We start from the raw sequence: 27,646 nt of genomic DNA on the forward strand, positions 1-27,646 counted from the left end.
GTGTTTGATGGGACAGTGTAGAGGGAGCTTTACTCTGTATCTAACCCGTGCTGTACCTGCCCTGGGAGTGTTTGATGGGACAGTGTAGAGGGAGCTTTACTCTGTATCTAACCCATGCTGTACCTGCCCTGGGAGTGTTTGATGGGACAGTGTAGAGGGAGCTTTACTCTGTATCTAACCCGTGCTGTACCTGCCCTGGGAGTGCTTGATGGGACAGTGTAGAGGGAGCTTTACTCTGTATCTAACCCGTGCTGTACCTGCCCTGGGAGTGTTTGATTGAGCAGTGTAGAGTGAGCTTTACTCTGTATCTAACCCATGCTGTACCTGCCCTGGGAGTGTTTGATTGAGCAGTGTAGAGGGAGCTTTACTCTGTATTTGATGTTTTACAAATTTTGCTTCCTCAACCATTTGACCCATTTTAAATTCTGTTTTATTTAGGGAAACAAAAGAAATGCCCTGAAGTTTCCAAAGTGACCTTTCTTTGTAAGAAGAATTTCACCCAGTCTTGTGAGGATGATGATGATTGCAGTGCCCATAAACAGTGCTGCGACATTGGGTGTGGCAAAAAATGCGTCCACTCCTTCACACAAGGTGAGCCCCAGACCGAGGGAGGGGCAGCAGTGGGCAACTGGGGGAATGAGGTACCGGGCTCCTGGGATCAGAGTCTGATAGGCCCCAGGCTCCTGGGGTAAGAGTTTGATAGGCCCGGCTCTCCAGCGTTCAGAGTCCGATAGGCCCCAGGCTCCAGGGGTCAGAGCCTGATAGGCACCGGGCTCCAGAGGTCAGAGTCTGATAGGCCCCAGGCTCCAGGGGTCAGAGTCTGATAGGCCCCAGGCTCCAGGGGTCAGAGTCTGATAGGCACCGGGCTCCAGAGGTCAGAGTCTGATAGGCCTCAGGCTCCAGGCGTCAGAGGCTGATAGGCCCGAGGCTCCAGGGGTCAGAGTCTGATAGGCCCCAGGCACCAGGGGTCAGATTCTGATAGGCACCGGGCTCCAGAGGTCAGAGTCTGATAGGCCTCAGGCTCCAGGCGTCAGAGGCTGATAGGCCCGAGGCTCCAGGGGTCAGAGTCTGATAGGCCCCAGGCACCAGGGGTCAGAGTCTGATAGGCCCCAGGCTCCAGATTCTGATAGGCCCCAGGCTCTAGGGGTCCGAGTTGGATAGGCCCCGGGATCCAGGGGTCCGAGTCTGATAGGCCCCGGGCGCCAGGGTTCAGAGTCTGATAGGCCCCAGGCTCCAGGGATCAGAGTGTGATAGGCCCGAGGCTCCAGGGGTCAGAGTCTGATAGGCCCCAGGCTCCAGAGGTCAGAGTCTGATAGGCCCCAGGCTCCTGGGGTCAGAGTCTGATAGGCCCCAGGCTCCAGGGCTCAGAGGCTGATAGGCCCCAAGCTCCAGGGGTCAGATTCTGATAGGCCCCAGGCTCCAGGGGTCAGAGAATAATAGGCCCCAGGCTCCAGGGGTCAGATTCTGATAGGCCCCAGGCTCCAGGGGTCAGAGTCTGGTAGGCCCCAGGCTCCAGGGTTCAGTGTCTGAAAGGCCCCAGGCTCCAGGGGTCAGAGTCTGAAAAGCCCCAGGCTGCAGGGGTCAGAGTCTGACAGGTCCCAGGCTCCAGGGGTCAGAGTCGGATAGGCCCCACGCGCAAGGGGTCAGAGTATGATATGCCCCAGGCTCCAGGGGTCAGAATCTGATAGACCCCAGGCTCCAGGGGTCAGAGTCTGATAGGCCCCAGGCTCTAGGGGTCAGAGTCTAAAAGGCCCCAGGGGTCAGAGTCTGATAGGCCCCAGACTACAGGGGTCAGAGTCTGATAGGACCCAGACTCCAGGGGTCAGAGTCTGATAGGCCCCGGGCTCCTGCGATCAGAGTCTGATAGGCCCTAGGCTCCAGGAGTCAGAGTCTGATAGGACCCAGGCTCCAGGGGTCAGAGTCTGATAGGCCCCAGGCTCCTGGGATCAGAGTCTGATAGTCCCCAGGCTCCAGGGGTCAGAGTCGGATAGGCCCCAGGCTCCAGGGGTCAGAGTCTGATAGGCTCCAGGGGTCAGAGTCTGATAGGCCCCTGGATACGGGGATCAGACTCTGATAGGCCCCAGGCTCCAGGGGTCAGAGTCTGATAGGCCCCAGGCTCCTGGGATCAGAGTCTGATAGGCCCCAGGCTCCAGGGGTCAGAGTCGGATAGGCCCCAGGCTCCAGGGGTCAGAGTCTGATAGGCTCCAGGGGTCAGAGTCTGATAGGCCCCAGGCTCCAGGGGTCAGAGTCCGATAGGCCCCAGGCTCCAGGGGTCAGAGTCTGATAGGCCCCAGGCTCCAGAGGTCAGAGTCTGATAGGCCTCAGGCTCCAGGCGTCAGAGGCTGAAATGCCCCAGGCTCCAGGGGTCAGAGTCTGATAGGCCCCAGGCACCAGGGGTCAGAGTCTGATAGGCCCCAGGCACCAGGGGTCAGAGTCTGACAGGCCCCAGGCTCCAGGGGTCAGAGTCTGATAGACCCCAGGCTCTAGGGGTCCGAGTCTGCTTGGCCCCGGGCTCCAGGGGTCCGAGTCTGATAGGCCCCAGGCTCCAGGGGTCAGAGGCTGATAGGCCCCAAGCTCCAGGGGTCAGATTCTGATAGGCCCCAGGCTCCAGGGGTCGGAGAATAATAGGCCCCAGGCTCCAGGGGTCAGATTCTGATAGGCCCCAGGCTCCAGGGGTCAGAGTCTGATAGGCCCCAGGCTCCTGGGGTCAGAGTCTGATAGGCCCCAGGCTCCAGAGGTCAGATTCTGATAGGCCCCAGGCTCCAGGGGTCAGAGTCTGGTAGGCCCCAGGCTCCAGGGTTCAGAGTCTGATAGGCCCCAGGCTCCAGGGGTCAGAGTCTGATAGGCCCCAAGCTCCAGGGGTCAGATTCTGATAGGCCCCAGGCTCCAGGGGTCAGATTCTGATAGGCCCCAGGCTCCAGGGGTCAGAGACTGATAGGCCCCAGGCACCAGGGGTCAGAGTCTGATAGGCCCCAGGCCCCAGGAGTCAGAGTGTGATAGGCCCAAGTGGTCAGAGTCTGATAGGCCCCAGGGGTCAGATTCTAATAGGCCCCTGGCTCCAGGGGTCAGAGACTGAGGCCACAGGCTCCAGGGCTCAGAGCCTGAGGCCCCAGGCTCCAGGGCTCAGAGTTTGATAGGCCCCAGGCTCCAGGGGTCAGAGTCTGATAGGCCGCATGCTCCAGAGGTCAGAGTCTGATAGGCCCCACGCTCGAGGTGTCAGAGTCTGATAGGTCCCAGGCTCCAGGAGTCAGATTCTGATAGGCCCCAGGCTCCAGGGGCAGAGTCTGATAGGAGTAATGGGGTGAGCTAGAAGTGATGGTGGTGTGCTAGAAGTGATGGGGTGAGCTAGGAGTGATGTGGTGGGCTAGAAGTGAAGGGATGAGCTATGAGTGATGGGGCTGAGCTAGGAGTGATGGGGTGGGCTAAGAGTGATGGGGTGAGGTAAGAGTGATGGGGTGGGCTATCAGTGATGTGGTGGGCTAGCAGTGACGGGGTGGGCTAGCAGTGACGGGGTGGGCTAGCAGTGACGGGGTGGGCTAGCAGTGACGGGGTGGGCTAGCAGTGACGGGGTGGGCTAGCAGTGACGGGGTGGGCTAGCAGTGACGGGGTGGGCTAGCAGTGACGGGGTGGGCTAGCAGTGACGGGGTGGGCTAGCAGTGACGGGGTGGGCTAGCAGTGACGGGGTGGGCTAGCAGTGACGGGGTGGGCTAGCAGTGACGGGGTGGGCTAGCAGTGACGGGGTGGGCTAGCAGTGACGGGTTGGGCTAGCAGTGACGGGGTGGGCTAGCAGTGACGGGGTGGGCTAGCAGTGATGGGGTGGGCTAGCAGTGATGGGGTGAGCTAGGAGTGATGGGGTGAGCTAGGAGTGATGGGGTGAGCTAGGAGTGATGGGGTGAGCTAAGTGTGATGGCGTGGGCTAGGAGTGATGGGGTGAGCGAGGAGTGATGGGGTGAGCTAAGAGTGATGGGTTGAGCTAGGAGTGAAGGGGTGAGCTAGGAGTGATGGGGTGGACTAGGAGTGATGGGGTGAGCTAGGAGTGATGGGGGTGTGCTAGGAGTGATGGGGTGAGCTGGGAGAGATGGGGTGAGCTAGGAGTGATAGGGTGAGCTAGGAGTGATGGGGTGGGCTAGGAGTGATGGGGTGAGTTGGAGTGATGGGGTGAGCTTGGAGTGATGGGGTGGGCTAGGAGTGATGGGGTGGGCTAGGAGTGATGGGGTGGGCTAGGAGTCATGGGGTGGGCTAGGAGTCATGGGGTGGGCTAGGAGTCATGGGGTGGGCTAGGAGTCATGGGGTGAGCTGGGAGAGATGGGGTGAGAAGGGGAAGCGATGGGGTGAGCTCGGAGCGATGGGGTGAGCTAGGAGCGATGGGGTGAGCTAGGAGCGATGGGGTGAGCTAGGAGCGATGGGGTGAGCTAGGAGCGATGGGGTGAGCTAGGAGCGATGGGGTGAGCTAGGAGCGATGGGGTGGGCTAGGAGCGATGGGGTGGGCTAGGAGCGATGGGGTGGGCTAGGAGCGATGGGGTGGGCTAGGAGCGATGGGGTGGGCTAGGAGCGATGGGGTGGGCTAGGAGCGATGGGGTGGGCTAGGAGCGATGGGGTGGGCTAGGAGCGATGGGGTGGGCTAGGAGCGATGGGGTGGGCTAGGAGCGATGGGGTGGGCTAGGAGCGATGGGGTGGGCTAGGAGCGATGGGGTGGGCTAGGAGCGATGGGGTGGGCTAGGAGCGATGGGGTGGGCTAGGAGCGATGGGGTGGGCTAGGAGCGATGGGGTGGGCTAGGAGCGATGGGGTGGGCTAGGAGCGATGGGGTGGGCTAGGAGCGATGGGGTGAGCGGGGAGCGATGGGGTGAGCGGGGAGCGATGGGGTGTGCTAGGAGCGATGGGGTGAGCGGGGAGCGATGGGGTGGGCTAGGGGTGATGAGGTGGGCTAGGAGTGATGGGGTGGTCTAGGAGTGATGGGGTGGTCTAGGAGTGATGGGGTGGGCTAGGAGTGATTCGGTGAGCTCGGAGTGAGGGGGTGGGCTAGGAGTGATGGGGTGGGCTAGGAGTGATGGGGTGGGCTAGGAGTGATGGGGTGGGCTAGGAGTGATGGGGTGGGCTAGGAGTGATGGGATGGGCTAGGAGTGATGGGGTGGGCTCGGAGTGATGGGGTGGGCTAGGAGTGATGGGGTGGGCTAGGAGTGATGGGGTGGGCTAGGAGTGATGGGGTGGGCTAGGAGCGATGGGGTGCGCTAGGAGTGATGGGTTGGGCTAGGAGTGATGGGGTGCGCTAGGAGTGATGGGGTGGGCTAGGAGTGATGGGGTGGGCTAGGAGTGATGGGGTGAGCTAGGAGTGAATGGGTGGGCTGGGAGTGATGGGGTGGGCTAGGAGTGATGGGGTGGGCGAGGAATGATGGGTTGGGCTTGGAGTTAGCTAGGAGTGATGGGGTGGGCTAGGAGTTAGCTAGGAGTGATGGGGTGGGCTAGGAGTTAGCTAGGAGTGATGGGGTGGGCTAGGAGTTAGCTAGGAGTGATGGGGTGGGCTAGGAGTTAGCTAGGAGTGATGGGGTGGGCTAGGAGTGATGGGGTGTGCTAGGAGTGATGTGTTGGGCTTTGACTGATGGGCGTGGAGTGATGAGAATCGTGATCTCGACACCGACCGTGGTCCGTGTGCCTCAGCACCATGGAGAGGGGGTCCATTGACCCAAGGGCCTATCTGGGACATGCAAGGACTGAAGACAGCGGGGGAATACCTATGAGGATGCTGAAGCACTTGCTCCTCCTAAGAAATAGGAGCAGGAGTCGGCCCTTTGGCCCCTCGAACCTGCTCCGCCATTCAATGAGATCATGGCCGATCTTCTACCTCATCTCCACTTTCCTGCACTATCTCCATATCCCTTGATTCCCTTAATGATCAAAAATCTATCGATCTCTGTCTTGAATATACTCAACGACTGAGCCTCCACAGCCCCCTGGGGTCGAGAATTCCAAAGATTCACCGCCCTCTGAGTGAAGAAATTTCACTTCATCTCCGTCCTAAATGACAGACCCCTTATTCTGAGACTGTGACCCCTGGTTCTAGACTCCCCAGCCAGGGGAAACATCCTCCCTGCATCTACCCTGTCAAGCCCTGTAAAAATTTTGTATGTTTCAATGAGATCCCCTCTCATTCTTCTAAACTCTAGAGAATATAGGCCTGGTCTACTCAATCTGTCCTCATAGGACAATCCCCCCATCCCAGGAACCAGTCTGGTGAACCTTCGTTGCACTCCCTCTTTGGCAAGTATATCCTTCCTTAGGTAAGGAGACCAAAACTGTCCACAATACTCCAGGTGTGGTCTCACCAAGGCCCTATATAACTGCAGTAAGACGTCTTTACTCTTATACTCAAATCCTCCTGTAATAAAGGCCAACATACCATTGGTTTTCCTAATTGCTTGCTGTACCTGCATGTTAACGTTCAGTGATTCGTGAACAAGGACACCCAGGTCCCTCTGAACACCAACATTTCCCAATCTCTCACCATTTAAAAAATACTCTGCTTTTCTATTTTTCCATAACTTCACATTTCTCCACATTATATTCCATTCAACCGATTGTTGGCTTTGCAGGAGGCAAACCTGGGGAGTGCTCACCCGCCAGCAGACTGAGATTTGTCTGCAATTCGACCATGGGGAAAGAGTGTGAGGGCGAGAGTAACTGTGGCAGATGGCAGACGTGCTGCTCAACTCCCTGTGGGGCACGGTGTGTCTTCAAGAGTTTCAGAGGAGGTGAGTACAAATGTCTGAGCTTTACTCTCTATTTAACCCGTGCTGTACCTGCCCTGGGAGTGTTTGATGGGGGCAGTGTAGAGGGAGCTTTACTCTGTATCTAACCCGTGCTGTACCTGCCCTGGGAGTGTTTGATGGGGGCAGTGTAGAGGGAGCTTTACTCTGTATCTAACCCCGTGCTGTACCTGCCCTGGGAGTGTTAGTTGGGACAGTGTAGAGGGAGCTTTACTCTGTATCTAACCCCGTGCTGTACCTGCCCTGGGAGTGTTTGATGGGACAGTGTAGAGGGAACTTTACTCTGTATCTAACCCGTGCTGTACATGCCCTGGGAGTGTTTGATGGGGGCAGTGTAGAGGGAGCTTTACTCTGTATCTAACCCGTGCTGTACCTGCCCTGGGAGTGTTTGATGGGGGCAGTGTAGAGGGAGCTTTACTCTGTATCTAACCCATGCTGCACCTGCACTGGGAGTGTTTGATGGGACAGTGTAGAGGGAGCTTTACCCTGTATCTAACCCATGCTGTACCTGCCCTGGGAGTGTTTGATGGGACAGTGTAGAGGGAGCTTTACTCTGTATCTAACCCCGTGCTGTACCTGCCCTGGGAGTGTTAGTTGGGACAGTGTAGAGGAATCTTTACTGTTTATCCAACCTATGTTGTGCTGTGTGTCTCTCTCTCTGGTGTAGAGGATGGGAGCTGTCCTCGCCCGGATATGCTGGCTCGTGTGTGTAACTCCACGTTCGGGAAGGTATGTGAGGCGGATGGAGACTGCGACGGTTCCCAAACCTGCTGTGACGCTGGCTGTCAGAAGCGATGTGTCCCATCCTTCTTCGGGAAGTTCCATGGAGGAAGCTCCTCAAATAAACCCAGCAAATCCTCGACAGGTTTGTTCAGGTCAGGGGGCGGGTTTCTCTATCTCCCTCTGTCTCTCCCTGTTTCTCCCTCTCTCACTCACTGTCATTGTCTCTCTGTCTCTCTTTCTGTCGCTCACACGCTCTCTATTTATCTATCGTCTGTCTCTCCCTCTCTCACCCTCCCTCTCTCTCACTGCCCCTCTCTCAGTGCCCCCCTCGCAATCCACCCCCTCACTCACCGCTCTCTCCCGCCTCACTCCCCCCTCACACTCACCGCTCACACTCCCCCGCCTCACACCCCCGCCTCACTCCCCCTCTCTCACTCCCCCTCTCTCACTTCCCCTCTCTCACTTCCCCCCCCTCTCACTCCCCCTCCTCACTCCCCCTCCCTGTCACTCCACCTCCTTCTCACTCCCCCTCTCTCACTCCCCCCTCTACCTCCCCCTCCCTCTCACTCCCCCTCCTCACTCCCCCTCCCTCTCACTCCCCCTCCCTCTCACTCCCTCTCCTCACTCCCCCTCCCTCACTCCCCCTCCCCCTCCTCACTCCCCCTCCCCCTCCTCACTCCCCCTCCCTGTCACTCCACCTCCTTCTCACTCCCCCCTCTCTCACTCCCCCTCCTCACTCCCCCTCCCCCTCCCTCTCTCTCTCTCCCTCTCTCTTTCTCCCTCTCCCTCTCTCACTCTCTCCCCCTGTTTCCTGTTACCACCCCTAACTCAATCTTTTGGTATCGCAGAATGGAATGCCAAGAAATGCCCCGATGTTTCCAGACTGGAGCGTGTGTGCAAGATGAATCACAGTGAGCCCTGCGAGGATGACGAGGATTGCGGGAAGTGGAAGCAGTGTTGTAAGACTTCCTGCGGCAACAGATGTGTCCACTCCTTCCTGGGCCATGGCCAGAGTGCGGCATTGTCAGGTAAAACCACGTGGCCAGTCTGCCCCGGCAGCCTGCGACAGATAGGCCCCTTCCCCAGCAGCCTGGGACTGATAGGCCCATGCTCCCTGTAGCCTGGGACTGATAGGCCCCTGCTCCCTGTAGCCTGGGACTGATAGGCCCCTGCTCCCTGTAGCCTGGGACTGATAGGCCCCTGCTCCCAGCAGCTTGGGACTGATAGGCCCCTGCTCCCTGTAGCCTGGGACTGATAGGCCCCTGCTCCCTGTAGCCTGGGACTGATAGGCCCCTGCTCCCTGTAGCCTGGGACTGATAGGCCCCTGTTCCCTGTGTAATGATATCAGCAAATAGTGATGTTATTTGCCTGTTTGATTATCATGTCTTACCAGCATGTTTGCATGTATTGATTACTTATGCCTGACCAGCAGAGGTCATGTGAGAGACAAGCAGAGGAGTTTAGTTTCAGTTTCGTTCTAGATGCATCACTAGCAGGATGTCTCCTCTAAATGCTGTATAAAGAGTTGAACAAGCTTTAGATTATAACACATTCTCGTCATTGAACCCACAAAGAAATCAATACATGGTGTCAGAAGTGATTGAAAGAGATGAAGAGAAAAAATCTGAAGATAAATCAACTCTCCACAAATTAGCAAGCCAAAAGAGAACATCGTTGCTTACCATTGGAGAATAGCTAACGAAGTGAAAAAATGGAAGGTTTACACCCACCGGCGACGCTTCAGTTGACAGGTAATGTGGCTGAAATTTGGAGGAGGTTCAAACAACGTGTGGGGTTGTATTTATCAGCAAAGAGATGCTAAAAAGGATCCATGGAGGACATCTGGGAATCAAAAAGTGTAAGAAAAGAGCACAAGAGGTGATGTACTGGCCACGAATCAACCAAGATGTGACAAATGAGGTCTCAAACTGCACAATATGCCTGAAATATCGAGCAAGCAATCCGGTAGAACCACTAAAGCCACACCCAGCACCAGACAGACCTTACCAGAAGGTAGGCGCTGACCTATTCGTATGTCAAGGGAAGGACTATCTTGTAGTCACAGACTATTACTCCCTGTAACCAGAGGTTTGTAGACTGCACATCACCACTGCAGATGCTGTGATAACATGTATGAAAGCCATATTCTCCAGACATGGCGTGGCAAGCGAGGTCTTCACAGACAACGGACCTCAGTTTTATAATGCAAGTTTCCGACACTTTGCCAAAGAGTGGGACTTTGTCCACACAACGTCAAGTCCTCACTTTCCACAGTCCAATGGTCTAGTGGAAAAATCGGTCCAGACAGTGAAAAGACTGATGTACAAGGCAAAAGACAGTGGAACTGACTTCTACCAGAGTATGCTTGTATACCGCACAACGCCGCTCGAGTGTGGTAAGTCACCAGCCCAACTCCTTATGGGACGTCGGCTAAGGTCAAACCTACCCATCCCGGAGAACCTCCTGAAAACAAAAGAGGGGGAGAAAGTGAGGAAGTTCAAAGAACAACAGAAAGAAAAGCAAAAGTACTACTATGACAGAGGAACACAAAACCTACCTGAACTCCACACTGGTGACCAAGTAAGGTTCAAAGACAAAACAAACACATGGACTCAGAAGGGAACTGTCCTGAGTGAAGTTCAACCAAGATCATACACCATTCAGACAGATGAGGGTGCTGTTCTGAGAAGAAATCATCGAGATCTTCTCATGGGACCAGCCACAGCAGGTCAAGAGACTGATACTGTTGAACAACCTGATCACACAGCTGAGAACCAATCACCTGAGGCAACAACTCAGATTCAAGGACAATCAATCAGAAAATCCTCAAGACACGTGAAGCCTCCTGAGAGACTCATTGAGCAAATTTAAGGACTATTGTTATAGAAGGAAGTAATGTTATCTTATTCTTTCTTCAAGTTCTAGTGTAGTTACATATTTCATGTGAACACACAAAGCAAGGTTAAAAAACTTTGATCATGATAATGATAATGTAAGTTCATTAAGTGTTACCGTTAAAATGCAGATTAATACAAAGAAAACATGTTGTTAGTTAAAAGTAAAATACTTTTGTTTTAAGAAAGGGAGATGTAATGATATCAGCAAATAGTGATGTTATTTGCCTGTTTGATTATCATGTCTTACCAGCATGTTTGCATGTATTGATTACTTATGCCTGACCAGCAGAGGTCATGTGAGAGACAAGCAGAGGAGTTTAGTTTCAGTTTTGTTCTAGATGCATCACTAGCAGGATGTCTCCTCTAAATGCTGTATAAAGAGTTGAACAAGCTTTAGATTAAAACACATTCTCTTTCATAAATGTCTCGTCATTGAACCCACAAAGAAATCAATACACCCTGTAGCCTGGGACTGATAGGCCCCTGCTCCCTGTAGCCTGGGACTGATAGGCTCCTGCTCCCTGTAGCCTGAGACTGATAGGCCCCTGCTCCCTGTAGCCTGGGACTGATAGGCCCCTGCTCCCAGCACCCTGGGACTGATAGGCCCCTGCTCCCTGTAGCCTGGGACTGATAGGCCCCCTGCTCCCTGTAGCCTGGGACTGATAGGCCCCTGCTCCCAGCAGCCTGGGACTGATAGGCCCCTGCACCCTGTAGCCTGGGACTGATAGGCTCCTGCTCCCTGTAGCCTGGGACTGATAGGCTCCTGCTCCCTGTAGCCTGGGACTGATAGGCCCCTGCTCCCTGTAGCCTGGGACCGATAGGCCCCTGTAGCCTGGGACTGATAGGCCCTGCTCCCTGTAGCCTGGGACTGATAGGCCCCTGCACCCTGTAGCCTGGGACTGATGGGCCCCTGCTCCCTGTAGCCTGGGACTGATAGGCCCCTGCTCCCTGTAGCCTGGGACTGATAGGCCCCTGCTCCCTGTAGCCTGGGACTGATAGGCTCCTGCTCCCTGTAGCCTGGCACTGATAGGCCCCTGCTCCCTGTAACCTGGGACTGATAGGCCTCTGCTCCCTGTAGCCTGGGACTGATAGGCCCCTGCTCCCTGTAGCCTGCGACTGATAGGGCCCTGCTCCCAGCAGCCTGGGACTGATAGGCCCCTGCTCCCTGTAGCCTGGGACTGATAGGCCCCTGCTCCCAGCAGCCTGGGACTGATAGGCCCCTGCTCCCAGCAGCCTGGGACTGATAGGCCCCTGCTCCCTGTAGCCTGGGACTGATAGGCCCCTGTAGCCTGGGACTGATACGCCCCTGCTCCCAGCAGCCTGGGACTGATAGGTGTTGTGTATGTACCTTTAAGGGAAGAACTGGTTTGAGACTGCAGTACCGGCAGTGACCACCCCTGTTTAAAAGGCCCGAGCAGGCTTCTGTATTTCAGTCTGACGTTAGTTCTCCCGAAGTCCGTGTATTATTGAGGCGCGGACTTTACAGTGGCGACGAGTAAGTTCGAACTCACCTGCAGTGTGGCATCATCTCACGGGGATCTCACCCTGAGAGGAGGTTTCTTGGAGGTCATAGTCTGAGCAACGGGCGTTGACCGCGGGCAACTGCCCAAAGAATTCATCGGTGTTCCGAGAATTGCGGGAGAGGCTATGGAGAGCTATGCTTGGCTCCCCAGTTAAGGTGTTCCTGCAAATCATGCTGGTAGCAGGTAGTGCGCTGACCTTTCCGGACTGCGGCGGGCTCAAGCTCGATTGAGCGGCTCTACAAAACGGGCCGCGCAGCGTCGCCGGGGAAAGAAAACAAGAGAGAGAGGGTGGAGCGCACAGGGCGCGGTCGGTGCTCAAGAACCGGGCAGCGGAGAGAAAATAAACCGGGGAAGGAAAGCGAGACGCGCCGAAGCCGCGGGTCGCCGCCATTACCCTGTAGAATGCTAGGAGCAGCGTGGCAGCAAGGGGAAGAAGCAAAAGTGCGGGAGGCGCCATTTTATCCCATTGGGGAAGAAGGAAAAGCGCGGGAGGCGCCATTTTATTCCATTGGGGAAGAAGCAAAAGCGCGGGAGGCGCCATTTTAAATCACCCAAGATGCCAAAAAGTGGCAGTATCACTGCTTTTGACAACGAGTTAGAAGACTGGACCACGTATGTGGAAAGAATTGAAGTGTACTGCAAGGCAAATGAGGTGACCGATGGAAAGAGGGCGTCGGTATTATTGAATTTGATGGGCGTGAGTACGTACGGCCTATTGCGGAATTTAATTACCCCAGTGAAACCAATGGAGAAAAGTTTTGAGGAGATTGTTAATATCTTACAGGAACACCAAACCCTACACCGCTGCTGATAGCAGAAAGATTCAAGTTCCATAAAAGAAACCAGCACAAATATGAGAGCAATGCTGACTATCTTACGGAACTACACAAGTTATCGAAGCACTGCCAGTTCGGAGCAGGACTGGCAGACACCTTACGGGATAAGTTTGTCTGCGGGCTCCAGAGTGAAGGAACCCAGAAACGACTACTTTCGAAAAAGGACCTGACGCTAGAACAGGCTTTCAGCGTGGCAGTATCCTACGAAGCAGCAGCATGGGGAGCTGCGGAAATACAACAGAAACCACAAGAATACAGCGCTAACGAGATGGCGTATGGAGCAGAAAAGTGCTATCGCTGCGGCAGAACAACCCATGAACAGAAAGACTGCTGGTTTAAGGACAAAGTATGCAGGCAATGCGGAAAAATGGGACATATAGCAAGAGTCTGCAGGTCGGGAAAGAAAACCAACTTGACAAGAACTACTAAGGAACATTACAGGAAAGTAAAGAAACTGACAGACAGTAGTTCGGAAGATCAGGAGAGTGATAAGGACTCCGGGAGCAGGAGACTAAGTTGTCTAAAGTTACACAACGTGATCGCAAAGGAGGATCACCGAACCATTTGGGTCACCCTCACGATAGCAGGGTCCCCAGTAAAGATGGAATTGGACACAGGATCAGCCCTAACTGTCATGAATCGACGAGACTATGAGCGGCTATTCTCACACATACCCTTAAAGGACACGTCCATTGTATTGAAGACATACACGGGGCAAAAGGTCTACCCCAGAGGAAAAATAAGGGTGCCAGTTAAATATAACGGCAAGGAAACACAGAAACTATATATGTATATACTACGAGATGGAGGACCACCATTATTGAGACGTGAATGGATCTGAAAAATACAATTGGATTGGCATTCCATTCAGGCGCTAACTGTGACGGACAAAAAGGATGACGACGTTGCACCTGGACATCTGTCACAAATTCTATCTGATGCGGAAGAGGCGTTCCAACAAGGAATTAGGACTCTAAAAGGAGCAAAGGCAACCATAAAGATTGAAGATAACGCAAACCCAAAATTTTTTTAAGGCCAGACCGGTGCCATACGCGATCTGCCCAGCCGTTGAAGCTGAACTGGAGAGTCTGGAGCGTTCGGGTGTGCTGTCCAAGGTGGACTGGAGCGAGTGGGCCACACCCATCGTTCCTGTAATGAAGAAAGCATTCAGCAGCACGCCTGGGGAGCCAAAGAAGGTTTGCATCTGTGGGGACTTCAAGGTGACTGTGAACCCAGTCCTGCACACAGTACAGCATCCACTTCTGCGGATAGAAGATATTTTCGCCTCACTATCTGGAGGGAAACTATTTCCAAAGATTGTTCTCGCCCAAGCGTATCTACAAATGGAGGTGGAAGAAGCATCTAGAAAATACCTCACGATAAACACTCACAAAGGCCTTTACCAGTACAATCGACTGGTATTTGGGGTAGCATCAGCCCTGGCTATTTGGCAGAGGGCGATGGAACAAGTCCTGCAAGGGATCCCGGGGACCCAGTGTTATTTGGACGACATCCTGGTTATGGGTGAAAATGACAGTGAACACCTTGCCAACCTGGAGCAGGTGCTCACGAGATTACAGGAATCTGGGCTACGAGCCAACCGCCCCAAATGCGAGTTCTTCAGGAGACAAATCTCGTATTGTGGCCACATGATTGATGAGGAAGGGTTGCATAAGTCGCCGGACAAGATTGAGGCTGTAGTCAAGGCTCCAGCACCGGAAAATGTGTCGCAACTGAGATCGTTCCTCGGGTTGGTGAACTACTACCATAAGTTCTTGCCGAATTTATCCACAATTCTGCACCCACTGAACGCCCTGCTGCAAACTGGAGTGACATGGAAATGGAGTGATGAGTGTAAGCGTGCCTTTCAGGAATGTAAATGCCTAATCACTTCAAAAGAAGGATTGGCCCACTACAACCCAACACTACCGATTCGGTTGGCATGTGATGCGTCACCTTATGGCATTGGAGAGGTACTGTGACACAAATTCCGTGACGGTTCAGAGAGGCCAATAGCCTTTGCGTCGCGCTCGCTAACCTCAGCCGAGCGTAACTACGCCCAGATTGACAGGGAGGCCCTCAGCCTGGTGTGGGGGGTGAAGAAGTTCAATCACTATCTGCACGGGCAGAAATTCACCCTACTGACTGATCATCAGCCCCTGGTCTCCATTTTTAACCCAAAGAAGGGCATTCCGGTAATGACGGCGCAACGGCTTCAAAGATGGTCACTTTTTCTAGGGGCACATCAGTACGACATAGAGTACAAGGGTACGAAACAGCATGGAAACGCTGATGGGCTGTCGCGCCTACCGTTGCCTACGGTAGAAGAAGCACCTGCAGTGGACCCTGTTGAGATATTCCATGCGACCATAGTCGAATGTTTGCCTGTTACAAACTCGAGTATAGAGAAGGAAACCCAAAATGACCCGACACTCTCTCGGGTCTATGATTTGACGGTGAAGGGATAGAGTCATAGAGTTATACAGCACGGATAGAGGCCCTTCGGCCCATCGTGTCCGCGCCGGCCATCACGCCCTGTCTAATCTAATCCCATATTCCAGCATTTGGTCCGTAGCCTTGTATGCTATGGCATTTCAAGTGCTCATCCAAATGCTTCTTAAATGTTGTGAGGGTTCCTGCCTCCACAACCCTTTCGGGCAGTGAGTTCCAGAATCCAACCACCCTCTGGGTGAAAAAGTTCTTTCTCAAATCCCCTCTAAACCTCCCGCCCTTTACCTTGAATCTATGCCCCCTAGTTATTGACCCTTCTACTAAGGGAAAAAGCTCCTTAACCTATGTATGCCCCTCATAATTTTGTACACCTCAATCATGTCCCCCCTCAGCCTCCTCTGCTCCAAGGAAAACAAACCCAATCTGCCCAGTCTCTCTTCATAGCTGAAGCATTCCAGCCCTGGTAGCATCCTGGAGAATCTCCTCTGCACCCTCACCAAAGCTATCACATTCTTCCTGTAGTGTGGCGACCAGAACTGCACACAGTATTCCAGCTGTGGCCTAACCAGTGTTTTATACAGCTCCATCATAACCTCCCTGCTCTTATATTCTATGCCTCGGCTAATGAAGGCAAGTATCCCATATGCCTTTTTTACCACCTTATCCACCTGTTCCGCCGCCTTCAGGGATCTGTGTACTTGCACACCCAGATCCCTCTGACCCTCCGTCTTGCCTAGGGTCTTTCCATTCATTGTGTATTCCCTTGCCTTGTTAGTCCCCCGAAAGTGCATCACCTCGCACTTTTCCGGGTTAAATTCCATTTGCCACTGTTCCGCCCATCTGACCAACCCATCTATATCGTCCTGCAGACTGAGGCTACCCTCCTCGCTATTTACCACCCTACCAATTTTTGTATCATCCGCGAACTTACTGATCATACCTTTTACATTCATATCCAAGTCATTAATGTAGACCACAAACAGCAAGGGACCCAGCACCGATCCCTATGGTACCCCACTGGCCACAGGCTTTCAGTCACAAAAACAACCTTCGACCATCACCCTCTGCCTTCTGCCACTAAGCCAGTTTTGTATCCAATGTGCCAAGGCACCCTGGATTCCATGGGCTCTTACCTTTTTGACCAGTCTCCTGTGCGGGACTTTATCGAAGGCCTTACTGAAATCCATGTATACCACATCCAATGCGTTGCCCTCATCCACACACCTAGACACCCTCTCAAAAAATTCAATCAAATTAGTCAGACATGATCTTCCCTTGACAAAGCCATGTTGACTATCCCTGATTAATCCTTGCCTCTCCAAGTGGAGACTGATTTTGTCCCTCAGAATTTTTTCCAATAATTTTCCCACCACTGATGTTAGGCTCACTGGCCTGTAGTTCCCCGGTTTTACCCTACTCCCCTTCTTGAATAATGGAACTAAATTAGCGGTTCTCCAGTCCTCTGGCACGTCCCCTGTGGCCAGAGAGGTTCTGAATATGTGTGTTAGAGCCCCTGCAATCTCTTCCTTTGCCTCACACAGCAGCCTGGGATACATTTCGTCTGGGCCTGGGGATTTATCCATTTTTAGGCCAGCTAAAACCGCCAATACCTCCTCCCTCTCGATGTTAATGTGTTCGAGCATATCACAGTCCCCCTGCCCTATTTCTATGTCTACATCGTCCCTCTCCATAGTGAAAACAGATGCAAAAAATTCATTTAGAACCCCTCCTACATCTTCCGGCTCCACACACAGATTGCCACTTTTGTCCCTAATGGGCCCTATTTTTTCCCTAGTTATCCTCTTACCCTTAATATACTTATAAAACATCTTAGGATTTTCCTTTATTTTGCTCGCCAGTGTTATTTCATGGCCCCTCCTTGATCTCCTAATTTCTTTTTTAAGTATCCCCCTGCACTTTTTGTACTCCTCAAGGGCTTCCTCCGTCTTTAGCCTTTTGTATCTGCCAAAAGCCCTCCTTTTTTTCCTAATCCATTCTCGTATATCCCCTGACATCCAAGGTTCCCTGTGGTTTTTGGAACCACCCTTGACCTTTACGGGAACATGTTGCCATTGTATGATCTCAATCTCCCTTCTGAAAGCCTCCCATTGCTCCGATGCGGATTTTCCTACAAGTAGCTGATCCCAGTCCATTTTGGCCAGATCCTGCCTTATCCTATTAAAATCGGCCTTCCCCCAATTTAGAACCTTTATTTCCGGCCCATCACTGTCCTTTTCCATGACCACCTTAAATCTCACCATATTATGGTCACTGTCACCAAAGTGCTCACCTACAAGCACTTCTTCCACTTGGCCGGCCACATTCCCTAGAATTAGATCCAGTACCGCCCCCTCTCTTGTAGGACCTTCTACATGCTGGCTCAAAAAGCTCTCCTGGATGCACTTTAAAAATTCTACACCCTCTGTGCCTTTCACACTCTGACTATCCCAGTTAATATGGCCAGCATATGGCGACTCACTGTTGCCAGCATTCTCGCCAAGGAGAGAACAGCTGTCAGTGTGCCGGGGAACCTTGATGTGTGGATCCCGAGTGGTAATTCCACCCAAGTTGAGAGATAGAGTGCTCAATGAGCTTCATGAGGGTCATCTGGGAGGGGTAAAAATGAAGAGCCTAGCCACAGCAGGGACCAGTGTGGTGGCCGGGAATCGATAAAGAAATCGAGGATATGACCAAGAGATGCACAGGATGCCAGAAGGTCCAAAACGCTCCACCACAGGCCCCGCTACATCCATGGGAGTGGCCCTCATCTCCATGGCAATGGGTACACATTGATTTTGCTGGTCCATTTATGGACTCAATGTTTCTAATCGCTGTGGACGCCCATTCGAAATGGCCAGAGGTCATTAAAATGTCCTCCACCACCACGGAGAAAACTATTGCAGTCCTAAGGACCATCTTCACCCAGAATGGGTTGCCAGAACAGATTTGCTCCAACAATGGGCCACAGTTTGTGTCTGAGGATTTCCGGAGGTTCCTGAAGAATAATGGGGTGAAACATTACACATCTGCCCCATATCATCCAGCCACAAATGGATTGGCTGAGAGGTTTGTTCAGACCTTTAAAAAGGCCATAAAGGCAATGTATAATGACGACATACCACTACAACACAAGGTGGATAGTTTCTTGTTTGCTTACCGAATTGCGACACATGCAGTAACCAACCAAGCTCCAGCCGTACTGTTCTTCAACCGAAGGCTACGACGTCGCCTGGATTTGCTCAAAACAAACATAAGACGAGATGTTGAGGATAAGCAGTTCCAGCACATAAATGAGAAGCCAACCAGGAGCTTCAAGATAGGGCAACCAGTCTTGGTCCGCGACTACCGAACAGAAAAATGGCAGCCAGGAATGATATGCACACAGCAGGGACCACTAACGTACACAGTGGACGTTGGAGAGAGCATCGTGAGACGCCATGCTGACCAGATTCTAGAGTCACAGGAACAAGCCAAACCTATACCACGAGCATGTGCACCTGGTAATGAGCCCAAAGTACAGATTGCGTCTACCTCAGAAGCAGTGGTATTGGAAGCTGACGAACCAACCAATGACAATGAGCCAGAATCAACTCCGCTGCAAGAACAGGATACTCGAGAAAGGCGCTATCCAGTCAGGATCAGGAAGCCTCCTCAAAGACTGAACTTATAAATGATTATTTCAGTTGATGTATATAGTACCGAGAAAATTGTAATTGTAATTAGTTATTATTTAGTTGTAAAATGAATGTTATGTACTGTTTATCTAAAAGGGAAGGAATTGTTGTGTATGTACCTTTAAGGGATGAACTGGTTTGAGACTGCAGTACCGGCAGTGACCACCCCTGTATAAAAGTCCCTAGCAGGCTTCTGTATTTCAGTTTGACGTTAACCTCCTGTTCAGTAAAGTACCTGTTAAACTGTTCTCCCGAAGTCCGTGTATTATTGAGGCGCGGACTTCACAATAGGCTGCTGCTCCCAGTAGCCTGGGTCTGATAGGCCCCTGCTCCCTGAACCTGGGACTGATAGGCCCCTGCGCCCTGTAGCCTGGGACTGATAGGCCCCTGCTCCCTGTAGTCTGGGACTGATAGGTCCCTGCTCCCTGTAGCCTGGGACTGATAGGCCCCTGCTCCCTGTAGCCTGGGACTCATAGGCCCCTGCTCCCTTTAGCCTGGGACTGATAGGCCCCTGCTCCCTGTAGCCTGGGACTGATAGCCCCCTGCTCCCTGTAGCCTGGGACTGATAGGCCCCTGCTCCCTGTAGCCTGGGACTGATAGGCCCCTGCTCCCTGTAGCCTGGGACTGATAGGTCCCTGCTCCCTGTAGCCTGGGACTGATAGGCCCCTGCTCCCTGTAGCCTGGGACTGATAGGCCTCTGCTCCCTGTAGCCTGGGACTGATAGGCCTCTGCTCCCAGCAGCCTGGGACTGATAGGCCCCTGCTCCCTGTAGCCTGGGACTGATGGGCCCCTGCTCCCTGTAGCCTGGGACTGATAGGCCCCTGCTCCCTGTAGCCTGGGACTGATAGGCCCCTGCTCCCTGTAGCCTGGGACTGATAGGCCCCTGCTCCCTGTAGCCTGGGACTCATAGGCCCCTGCTCCCTTTAGCCTGGGACTGATAGGCCCCTGCTCCCTGTAGCCTGGGACTGATAGCCCCCTGCTCCCTGTAGCCTGGGACTGATAGGCCCCTGCTCCCTGTAGCCTGGGACTGATAGGCCCCTGCTCCCTGTAGCCTGGGACTGATAGGTCCCTGCTCCCTGTAGCCTGGGACTGATAGGCCCCTGCTCCCTGTAGCCTGGGACTGATAGGCCTCTGCTCCCTGTAGCCTGGGACTGATAGGCCTCTGCTCCCAGCAGCCTGGGACTGATAGGCCCCTGCTCCCTGTAGCCTGGGACTGATGGGCCCCTGCTCCCTGTAGCCTGGGACTGATAGGCCCCTGCTCCCTGTAGCCTGGGACTGATAGGCCTCTGCTCCCAGCAGCCTGGGACTGATAGGCCCCTGCTCCCTGTAGCCTGGGACTGATGGGCCCATGCTCCCTGTAGCCTGGGACTGATGGGCCTCTGCTCCCTGTAGCCTGGGACTGATGGGCCCCTGCTCCCTGTAACCTGGGACTGATGGGCCCCTGCTCCCTGTAGCCTGGGACTGATGGGCCCCTGCTCCCTGTAGCCTGGGACTGATGGGCCCCTGCTCCCTGTAGCCTGGGACTGATAGGCCCCTGCTCCCTGTAGCCTGGGACTGATAGGCCCCTGCTCCCTGTAGCCTGGGACTGATGGGCCCCTGCTCCCTGTAGCCTGGGACTGATAGGCCCCTGCTCCCTGTAGCCTGGGACTGATAGGCCCCTGCTCCCTGTAGCCTGGGACTGATGGGCCCCTGCTCCCTGTAGCCTGGGACTGATAGGCCCCTGCTCCCTGTAGCCTGGGACTGATAGGCCCCTGCTCCCTGTAGCCTGGGACTGATAGGCCCCTGCTCCCTGTAGCCTGGGACTGATAGGCCCCTGCTCCCTGTAGCCTGGGACTGATAGGCCCCTGCTCCCTGTAGCCTGGGACTGATGGGCCCCTGCTCCCTGTAGCCTGGGAATTCTCACTCTCTGGTCTTGGGGGCTAAAAGGATTAAATTATGAGGACAGACCGGGCTTGTGTTCCCTCGACTATAGACGATTAAGGGATAAACTAATTGAGGTGTTTAGATTTATAATCTTGCAGAATGTGTGTGGAATTGTCAAATGATTTTCAATATAGATAAGTGTGAGGTGGTACATTGTGGTAGGAAGAATAATTAGGCCACATACTGCTTGGAGAATAAGAGTCTAAATGGGGATTTACAGGAGCAGAGGGATCTGGGGGTTCAGATACACAATTCACCAAAAGTAGGGACACAGGTTAATCAGGCCATAAAAAAGCAAACAAAGCACTGGGGTTCATTTCCCGAGGGATTGAATTGAAAAACAGATAAGTTACGTTAAACTTGTATAAACCCTTAGTTTGACCACACTTCAGAAAGTACTTCATTGGCTGTGAAGCGCTTTGGGATGTCCTGAGGTGGTGAAAGGCGTTGTATGGTAACAGGCTTGAGAGTGGGTGCTGAACGGGCCCACTCCTGTTCCTATGGTAACGGGCTCGAGGGGCTGCATGGGCCTACATCTCTTCCTATGGTAACACGCTCGGAGCGGGTGGGTGGGCGCTGAACAGGCCCACTCCTGTCCCCAAGTTGCTTAGCATGCCAGAGGTGCGATGTGCTCAGATCCTCAATCCCACCCATTCCCAAGCTGTGCCTCTCCTTTCTCCAGATCAGACGGCCGGTGAGTGCCCCGCCCCAGGGCGCCTCTCCATGATGTGCGAGCTGAAGTTTGCGGAGCTGTGCGAGGACGACGACGATTGCTACGCCTGGCAGACCTGCTGCAACACCACCTGCGGCAGACGATGTGTCCATTCGTCCCACAGCAATGGTAAGCTAACCAATCGGGTCTTTGCCCCATCACCCGGTGATGGAGGGTGGAGAGGGGGTCAGGAGAGGCGGGGGTGGGGGTGGGGAGCTAACCAATCGGGTCTTTGCCCCATCACCCGGTGATGGAGGGTGGGGAGGGGATCAGGAGAGGCGGGGGAGGGGGTGGGGAGCTAACCAATCGGGTCTTTGCCCCATCACCCGGTGATGGAGGGTGGGGAGGGGGTCAGGAGAGGCGGGGGAGGGGGTGGGGAGCTAACCAATCGGGTCTTTGCCCCATCACCCGGTGATGGAGGGTGGGGAGGGGGTCAGGAGTGGCGGGGGAGAGGGTGGGGAGCTAACCAATCGGGTCTTTGCCCCATGACCCGGTGATGGAGGTTGGAGAGGGGGTCAGGAGAGGCGGGGATGGGGGTGGGGAGCTAACCAATCGGGTCTTTGCCCCATCACCCGGTGATGGATGGTGGAGAGGGGGCCGGGAGAGGCGGGGGAGGGGGTGGGGAGCTAACCAATCTGGTCTTTGCCCCATCACCCAGTGATGGAGGGTGCAGAGGGGGTCAGGAGAGGTGCGGGTGGGGGTGGGGAGCTAACCAATCGGGTCTTTGCCCCATCACCCGGTGATGGAGGGTGGAGAGGGGGTCAGGAGAGGTGCGGGTGGGGGTGGGGAGCGAGCTCCAGATTAGAGGCATCGAACCGAACTGTGTATCACTGCCCACATCGGGCACTGTGACCTGTTATCCTCTGGTACCGAAGGTCCAATCCAGATTCAGAGGAGAGGGAGGGCACCAGTCTGTCTGATATAAGAACACAGGAACATAAGAATTAGGAGCAGGAGTCGGCCATTCGGCCCCTGCAGTCTGCACTGCCATTCAATAAGATCATGGCTGATCTTCTACCTCATCTCCACTTTCCCCCACTATCCCCATATCCCTTGATTCACATCGTGTCCAAAAATCTATCGATCTCCGTCTTGAATATCCTCAACGACTGAGCCTCCACAGCCCTCTGGGGTAAAGAAATCCAAAGATTCGCCTCCCTCTGAGTGAAGAAACTTCTCATCTCAGTCCTAAATGGCCGACCCCTAAACCTGAGACTGTGACCCCTGGTTCTATACACTCCAGCCAGGGGAAACAGCTACTCGGTATCTACCCTGTCAAGCCCTCTAAGACATTTATACATTTCAATGAGATCACCTCTCATTCTTCTAAACTCCAGAGAGTATCGGCCCAATCTACTCAATCTCTCCTCATAGGACAACCCTCTCACCCCAGGAATCAATCTAGTGAACCATCGCTGCGCCCCGTCCAAGGCAAGTATATCCTTCATCGGGTAAGGAGACCAAACTGACGGGGGCAGTGGGTCAGGCACCGTGACCTCTCACCCACTGGGTACCTCGGGTCAAACCCCTGTGCCTAAGGAGACGGAGGGCACCTCCCTGTCTGACGGGGGCAGTGGGTCAGGCACCGTGACCTCTCACCCACTGGGTACCTCGGGTCAAACCCCTGTGCCTAAGGAGACGGAGGGCACCTCCCTGTCTGACGGGGGCAGTGGATCAGGCACCATGACCTCTCACTCACTGGGTGCCTCGGGTCAAAACACAGTGCCTAAGGAGATGGAGGGCACCTCCCTGTCTGACGGGGGCAGTGGGTCAGGCAGCGTGACCTCTCACTCACTGGGTGCCTCGGGTCAAACCCCATTGCCTAAGGAGATGGAGGGCACCTCCCTGTCTGACGGGGGCAGTGGGTCAGGCAGCCTGACCTCTCACCCACTGGGTACCTCAGGTCAAACCCCAGTGCCTAAGGAGATGGAGGGCACCTCCCTGTCTGACGGGGGCAGTGGGTCAGGCACTGTAGACCTGACCAAGCCCCCGGTGGCCACCTAAAGCCTCAGCCCAGTCAAGCAGCGATCAATGGCTGGAGGGAAGCAATAACCAATCTGCTCTTTCTACAGGACATGAACGAAGATGCCCGGAATCTTCCAGACTGACTCACATCTGCACGATGAGCTTCAACACCCAGTGCAACAACGACAGCAGCTGTGAGGGTTGGCAGACTTGTTGCGATGCCAGCTGTGGAAACAGATGTGTACCTAAGTTCCTCACCAGAGGTAAGAGTGAAGGGATATTTACGAGTCGGAGCCCCTTTAGGGCTACCCCGGATCAGGCGTATTTCTCAGACATTCACTTTCAACTAAAGTTTGAGGTAGCCCAATCCTAAAGATGCTTAATTGGGTCTAAAGGGCTGGGCTATCTCTCCCTAAAGGAAAGGAACAACCCGAGAATGTTACCGACCTCCAGATAGCGCTTTTAATAAGTTTAGCTAACATCCCGGATATTATGAGAGTCCGGAAAACTCCCTCAGAATTCTGCAACTCTTCACCAAAGTGTGTACAGTGATTGAGTTCACAAGTTTTTGGTACAGAAGACTTTTGCGAGACAATTCTAAAAACATATCGAGATTTATTGAAGAACTGACATGCAATTTACAGTTGGTGAATCAGTCAATCGCAACATTAACAGTTCTAAAGAGAGAAAACATACTATCTTTTTAACAGACAATCTTACTTTTAAATCTTAACTTTGCTACAGTATTACAGTTCTTAAAGTTCTCTTTACAGGATATCCATCAATATCAAATACCTTTGATCCCTGAGGTACAAAGTGTGGTAGACTACAGAGCTGCCTCTGAAGCTGAGAATTGCTTTGTCCGATTAAAGCGAGTCTGATATCCCATTTGAGAGTTCAATATTTATACCCTTTTCCAGTGGTATTTCCTTTTAGGTTTTCTGCTGATGCAAGTTAATTATCTCTGTTCATCTTTCTGCCGACCTCTGCAACTCTTACTGCCACATCGGCCAGAATCTTCTCTCATCTCCAGGTGTTCTAGGATCACCATACAAAAACAATGTGATGGGCAGGTGTTCCATATTTTATGTCATCTTTACGAAGTTTAAATTAGAACACCTTATCCAGGGTGAACCATTGTTTTGTTTCCAAAAGGTCAGCTTATCGGAGCCATGCACCTTCTGTTTCAATAAGGATATTATTCAGGATCAACAACTACCCTATCTCAATAGCCAGAATGCTTCCATACCTACTTCATAGTTAGTTTTCTAAATTTCCAAACCCAGTTTGTCATGTTTTAATAAAGCCAGAACTCTTTCATAAGATAGTGTATTTTTCTGAATAGGTTATATAGCTTATTCCTTCACAAGAGAACCCAGAGTTTACTCTGTATCTAACCAGTGCTGTACCTACCCTGAGTGTGTTTGATGGGACAATGTAGAGGGAGCTTTACTCTGTATCTAACCCCCGTGGTTGGGGGAGTGTTTGATGGGTCAGTGTGGTGGGAGCTGGCCATGCTTCTCTCTCTCTCTCACTGCCACCTTGTATCTTCCAGCGACCCAGTGCCCATCTTCCAGCCGATTGGACTCCTTCTGCGAGATGAAGCTGGGAGACGTGTGCGAGAGTGACGCTGACTGCTTGGCCTGGTCATCGTGCTGTGACGCCGACTGTGGCAAGAGATGTGTTCCCCGCTTCTTCATGGCCAGTGAGTATGTCAAAGGGTCTTGGGCGATCGGACTCCATCTCCTGGATCTGCGGGATCAGCTCAGGCCAGGGATGGGGCCTGCGTGTCTCCTGCTTTGTGCGTTTGTGTGTGAGGCTCAGTAACACAAACCGGGTGAGATCAGGGTTAATCAGCACTGGCCGATTGGAGCCTGTACCTTTCCTGGTGTGTGTGTGTGTGTGTGTGTGTATCTGAGTGTGTGTGTGTGTGTGTGTGCGTGTGTGTGTATCTGAGTGTGTGAGTGTGTGTGGGTCTGTATCTGAGTGTGTGTGAGTGTGAGTGTGTGTGTGTATCTGAGTGTGTGTGTGTGTGTATCTGAGTGTGTGTGTCTGTGTGTGTGTGTGCGTGTGTGTGTATCTGAGTGTGTGTGGGTCTGTATCTGAGTGTGTGTGCTATGTTACAGCTTGCCATGAACAGAGGGACAACCAGTAAACTAAGACAAGAGTACATATAAACAAGGCGAAAATATATTTATAAACTCAGGGATATACCTGTTTATACACTGTATGAATGGAACCGCGTTTATGTGTTCAACCATAAATGTATTTTGATGCTTTGGCAACATAAGATGTACCTTATCATGCCAATAAAGCGATTTGTATTGTATTGTATTGTATTGTATTGTGTGTGAGTGTGAGTGTGTGTGTCTGTATCTGAGTGTGTGTGTGTGTGTGTGTGTGTATCTGAGTGAGTGTGTGTGTCTATATCTGAGTGTGTGTGTCTGAGTGAGAGTGTGTGAGTGAGTCAGTGTGTGGGGCTCAGTAACACACACCGGGTGAGAGCAGGCTCACTCAGCACAGGCCGGAGATGGAGCCTGGGCCTTGCTGCCTCATAACTGATTCCCGATTACAGAGATCCTGCTTCATCCGCACTTTAGGGCAATTCCCGAGGGAGCCCTCGATTTAGGGGCTGTCCTGAGGGAGTCCCCCGATTTAGGGGGGCCAAAGGGAGACCCTCGATTTAGGGGCGGTCCCGAGGGAGACCCTCAATTTAGGGGCGGTCCCGGGGGAGACCCTCGATTTAGGGACTTTCCCGAGGGAGACCCTCGATTTAGGGGCGGTCCCGAGGGAGACCCTCGAGTTAGGGGCAGTCGCGAGGGAGACCCTCGATTTAGGGCCGTTCCCGAGGGAGACCCTCGATTTAGGGGCGGTCCCGAGGGAGACCCTCGATTTAGGGGCATTCCCGAGGGAGACCCTCTGTTTAGGGACGGTCTCGAGGGAGACCCTCGGTTTGGGGGGCAAGAGGGAGACCCTCGATTTAGGGGGCGTTCCCGAGGGAGACCCTTGATTGGGTGGCGGTCCCGAGGGAGCCCCTCAATTGGGGGGCGGTCCCGAGGGAGACCCTCAATTTAGGGGCGGTCCTGAGGAGACCCTCGATTTAGGGGCGGATCCGAGGGAGACCCTCGATTTAGGGGCGGATCCGAGGGAGACCCTCGATTGGGGGGCGGTCCCGAGGTAGACCCTTGATTTCGGGGCGGTCCCGACGGAGACCCTCGATTGGGGGTCCTGCGGTAGACCCGCGATAGGGGGGCCAGAGGGAGACCCTTGCTTGGGGGTCTCCCGTGGAAGACCCTGTCCAGAAGCCAGATCTGGAAGGTTCACGGTTCCTGACTGACCACCGATTTCTGGGTTCCAGAGGACGACACCTGTCCAGCGCCCCACCGCCTCGCTCCGATGTGCGACCTGAAGCTTGGAGACCAGTGCAAAGGAGACAAGGATTGTGATGTTTGGCAGACCTGCTGTGACTCCAAATGTGGAAAAATCTGTATCGCCAGCTTCACAGACAATGGTAAGAAGCGAAACCGCTCAACGGGGCAACGGCCGAGGGGGAACGGAGAGAGACAGAGACAGACCGAGAGGGACAAAGAGACAGACAGGCAGAGAGAGAGAGAGACAGGCAGAGAGAGAGAGACAGAGAGACAGAGAGAGAGCGAGAGAGGCAGGGAGAGAGAGAGGCAGGGAGAGAGAGAGAGAGAGGCAAAGAGAGAGAGAGAGAGAGAGACGGGCAGAGAGAGATCTCACCGACACTCTTTAATATTTACATAAATGAATTGGCAAAACTACTTGAACAATCTACAGCACCCGGCCTCACCCTATATGAATCCAAGGTTAAATTCCTCCTCTGTGCAGATGACCTGGTTCTGCTGTCACCAACTAAGGAGGGTCTACAGCAGAACCTGGATCTGCTGGAGTCGTACTGCCAGACTTGGGCCCTGACAATAAATCCCCATAAAACCAAAGTCCTTGTGTTCCAGCAAAGATCCAAACATCAGGGACCCAAAATAAATTTCACACTAGGAACAACAAAAATTGAACAAACCACTAACTACACATACTTGGGCTTAAAAATCAGTTCTACGGGAAATTTCAAACTGGCTGTGAATGAACTGAAAGAGAAAGCAAGAAGGGCTTTCTATGCCATTATAAAATCAATCCAAATAGAAATCCCAATTAGCAT

General features: G+C 53.4%; 1 protein-coding gene across 1 annotated transcript in view; it reads left to right on the plus strand.

The window, feature by feature from the left end:
• Nucleotides 1-27,646, plus strand: part of LOC147091460 (uncharacterized) — a 130,099-nt gene that overhangs the window by 26,896 nt on the left and 75,557 nt on the right. The window contains exons 6-13 of the mRNA XM_085976805.1: nucleotides 439-591; nucleotides 6,589-6,747; nucleotides 7,430-7,627; nucleotides 8,334-8,513; nucleotides 21,472-21,630; nucleotides 23,574-23,729; nucleotides 25,022-25,171; nucleotides 26,825-26,977. Of these exons, the coding sequence (XP_085832931.1) occupies nucleotides 439-591; nucleotides 6,589-6,747; nucleotides 7,430-7,627; nucleotides 8,334-8,513; nucleotides 21,472-21,630; nucleotides 23,574-23,729; nucleotides 25,022-25,171; nucleotides 26,825-26,977 (1,308 nt within the window). The remainder of the gene's footprint in view (nucleotides 1-438; nucleotides 592-6,588; nucleotides 6,748-7,429; nucleotides 7,628-8,333; nucleotides 8,514-21,471; nucleotides 21,631-23,573; nucleotides 23,730-25,021; nucleotides 25,172-26,824; nucleotides 26,978-27,646) is intronic.

Source organism: Somniosus microcephalus, unplaced genomic scaffold (genome assembly GCF_052327205.1).
Source record: "Somniosus microcephalus isolate GS21.2 unplaced genomic scaffold, FLI_Smic_1.0 unresolved_chr3, whole genome shotgun sequence".
NCBI classification, from domain to species: Eukaryota; Metazoa; Chordata; class Chondrichthyes; order Squaliformes; family Somniosidae; genus Somniosus; species Somniosus microcephalus.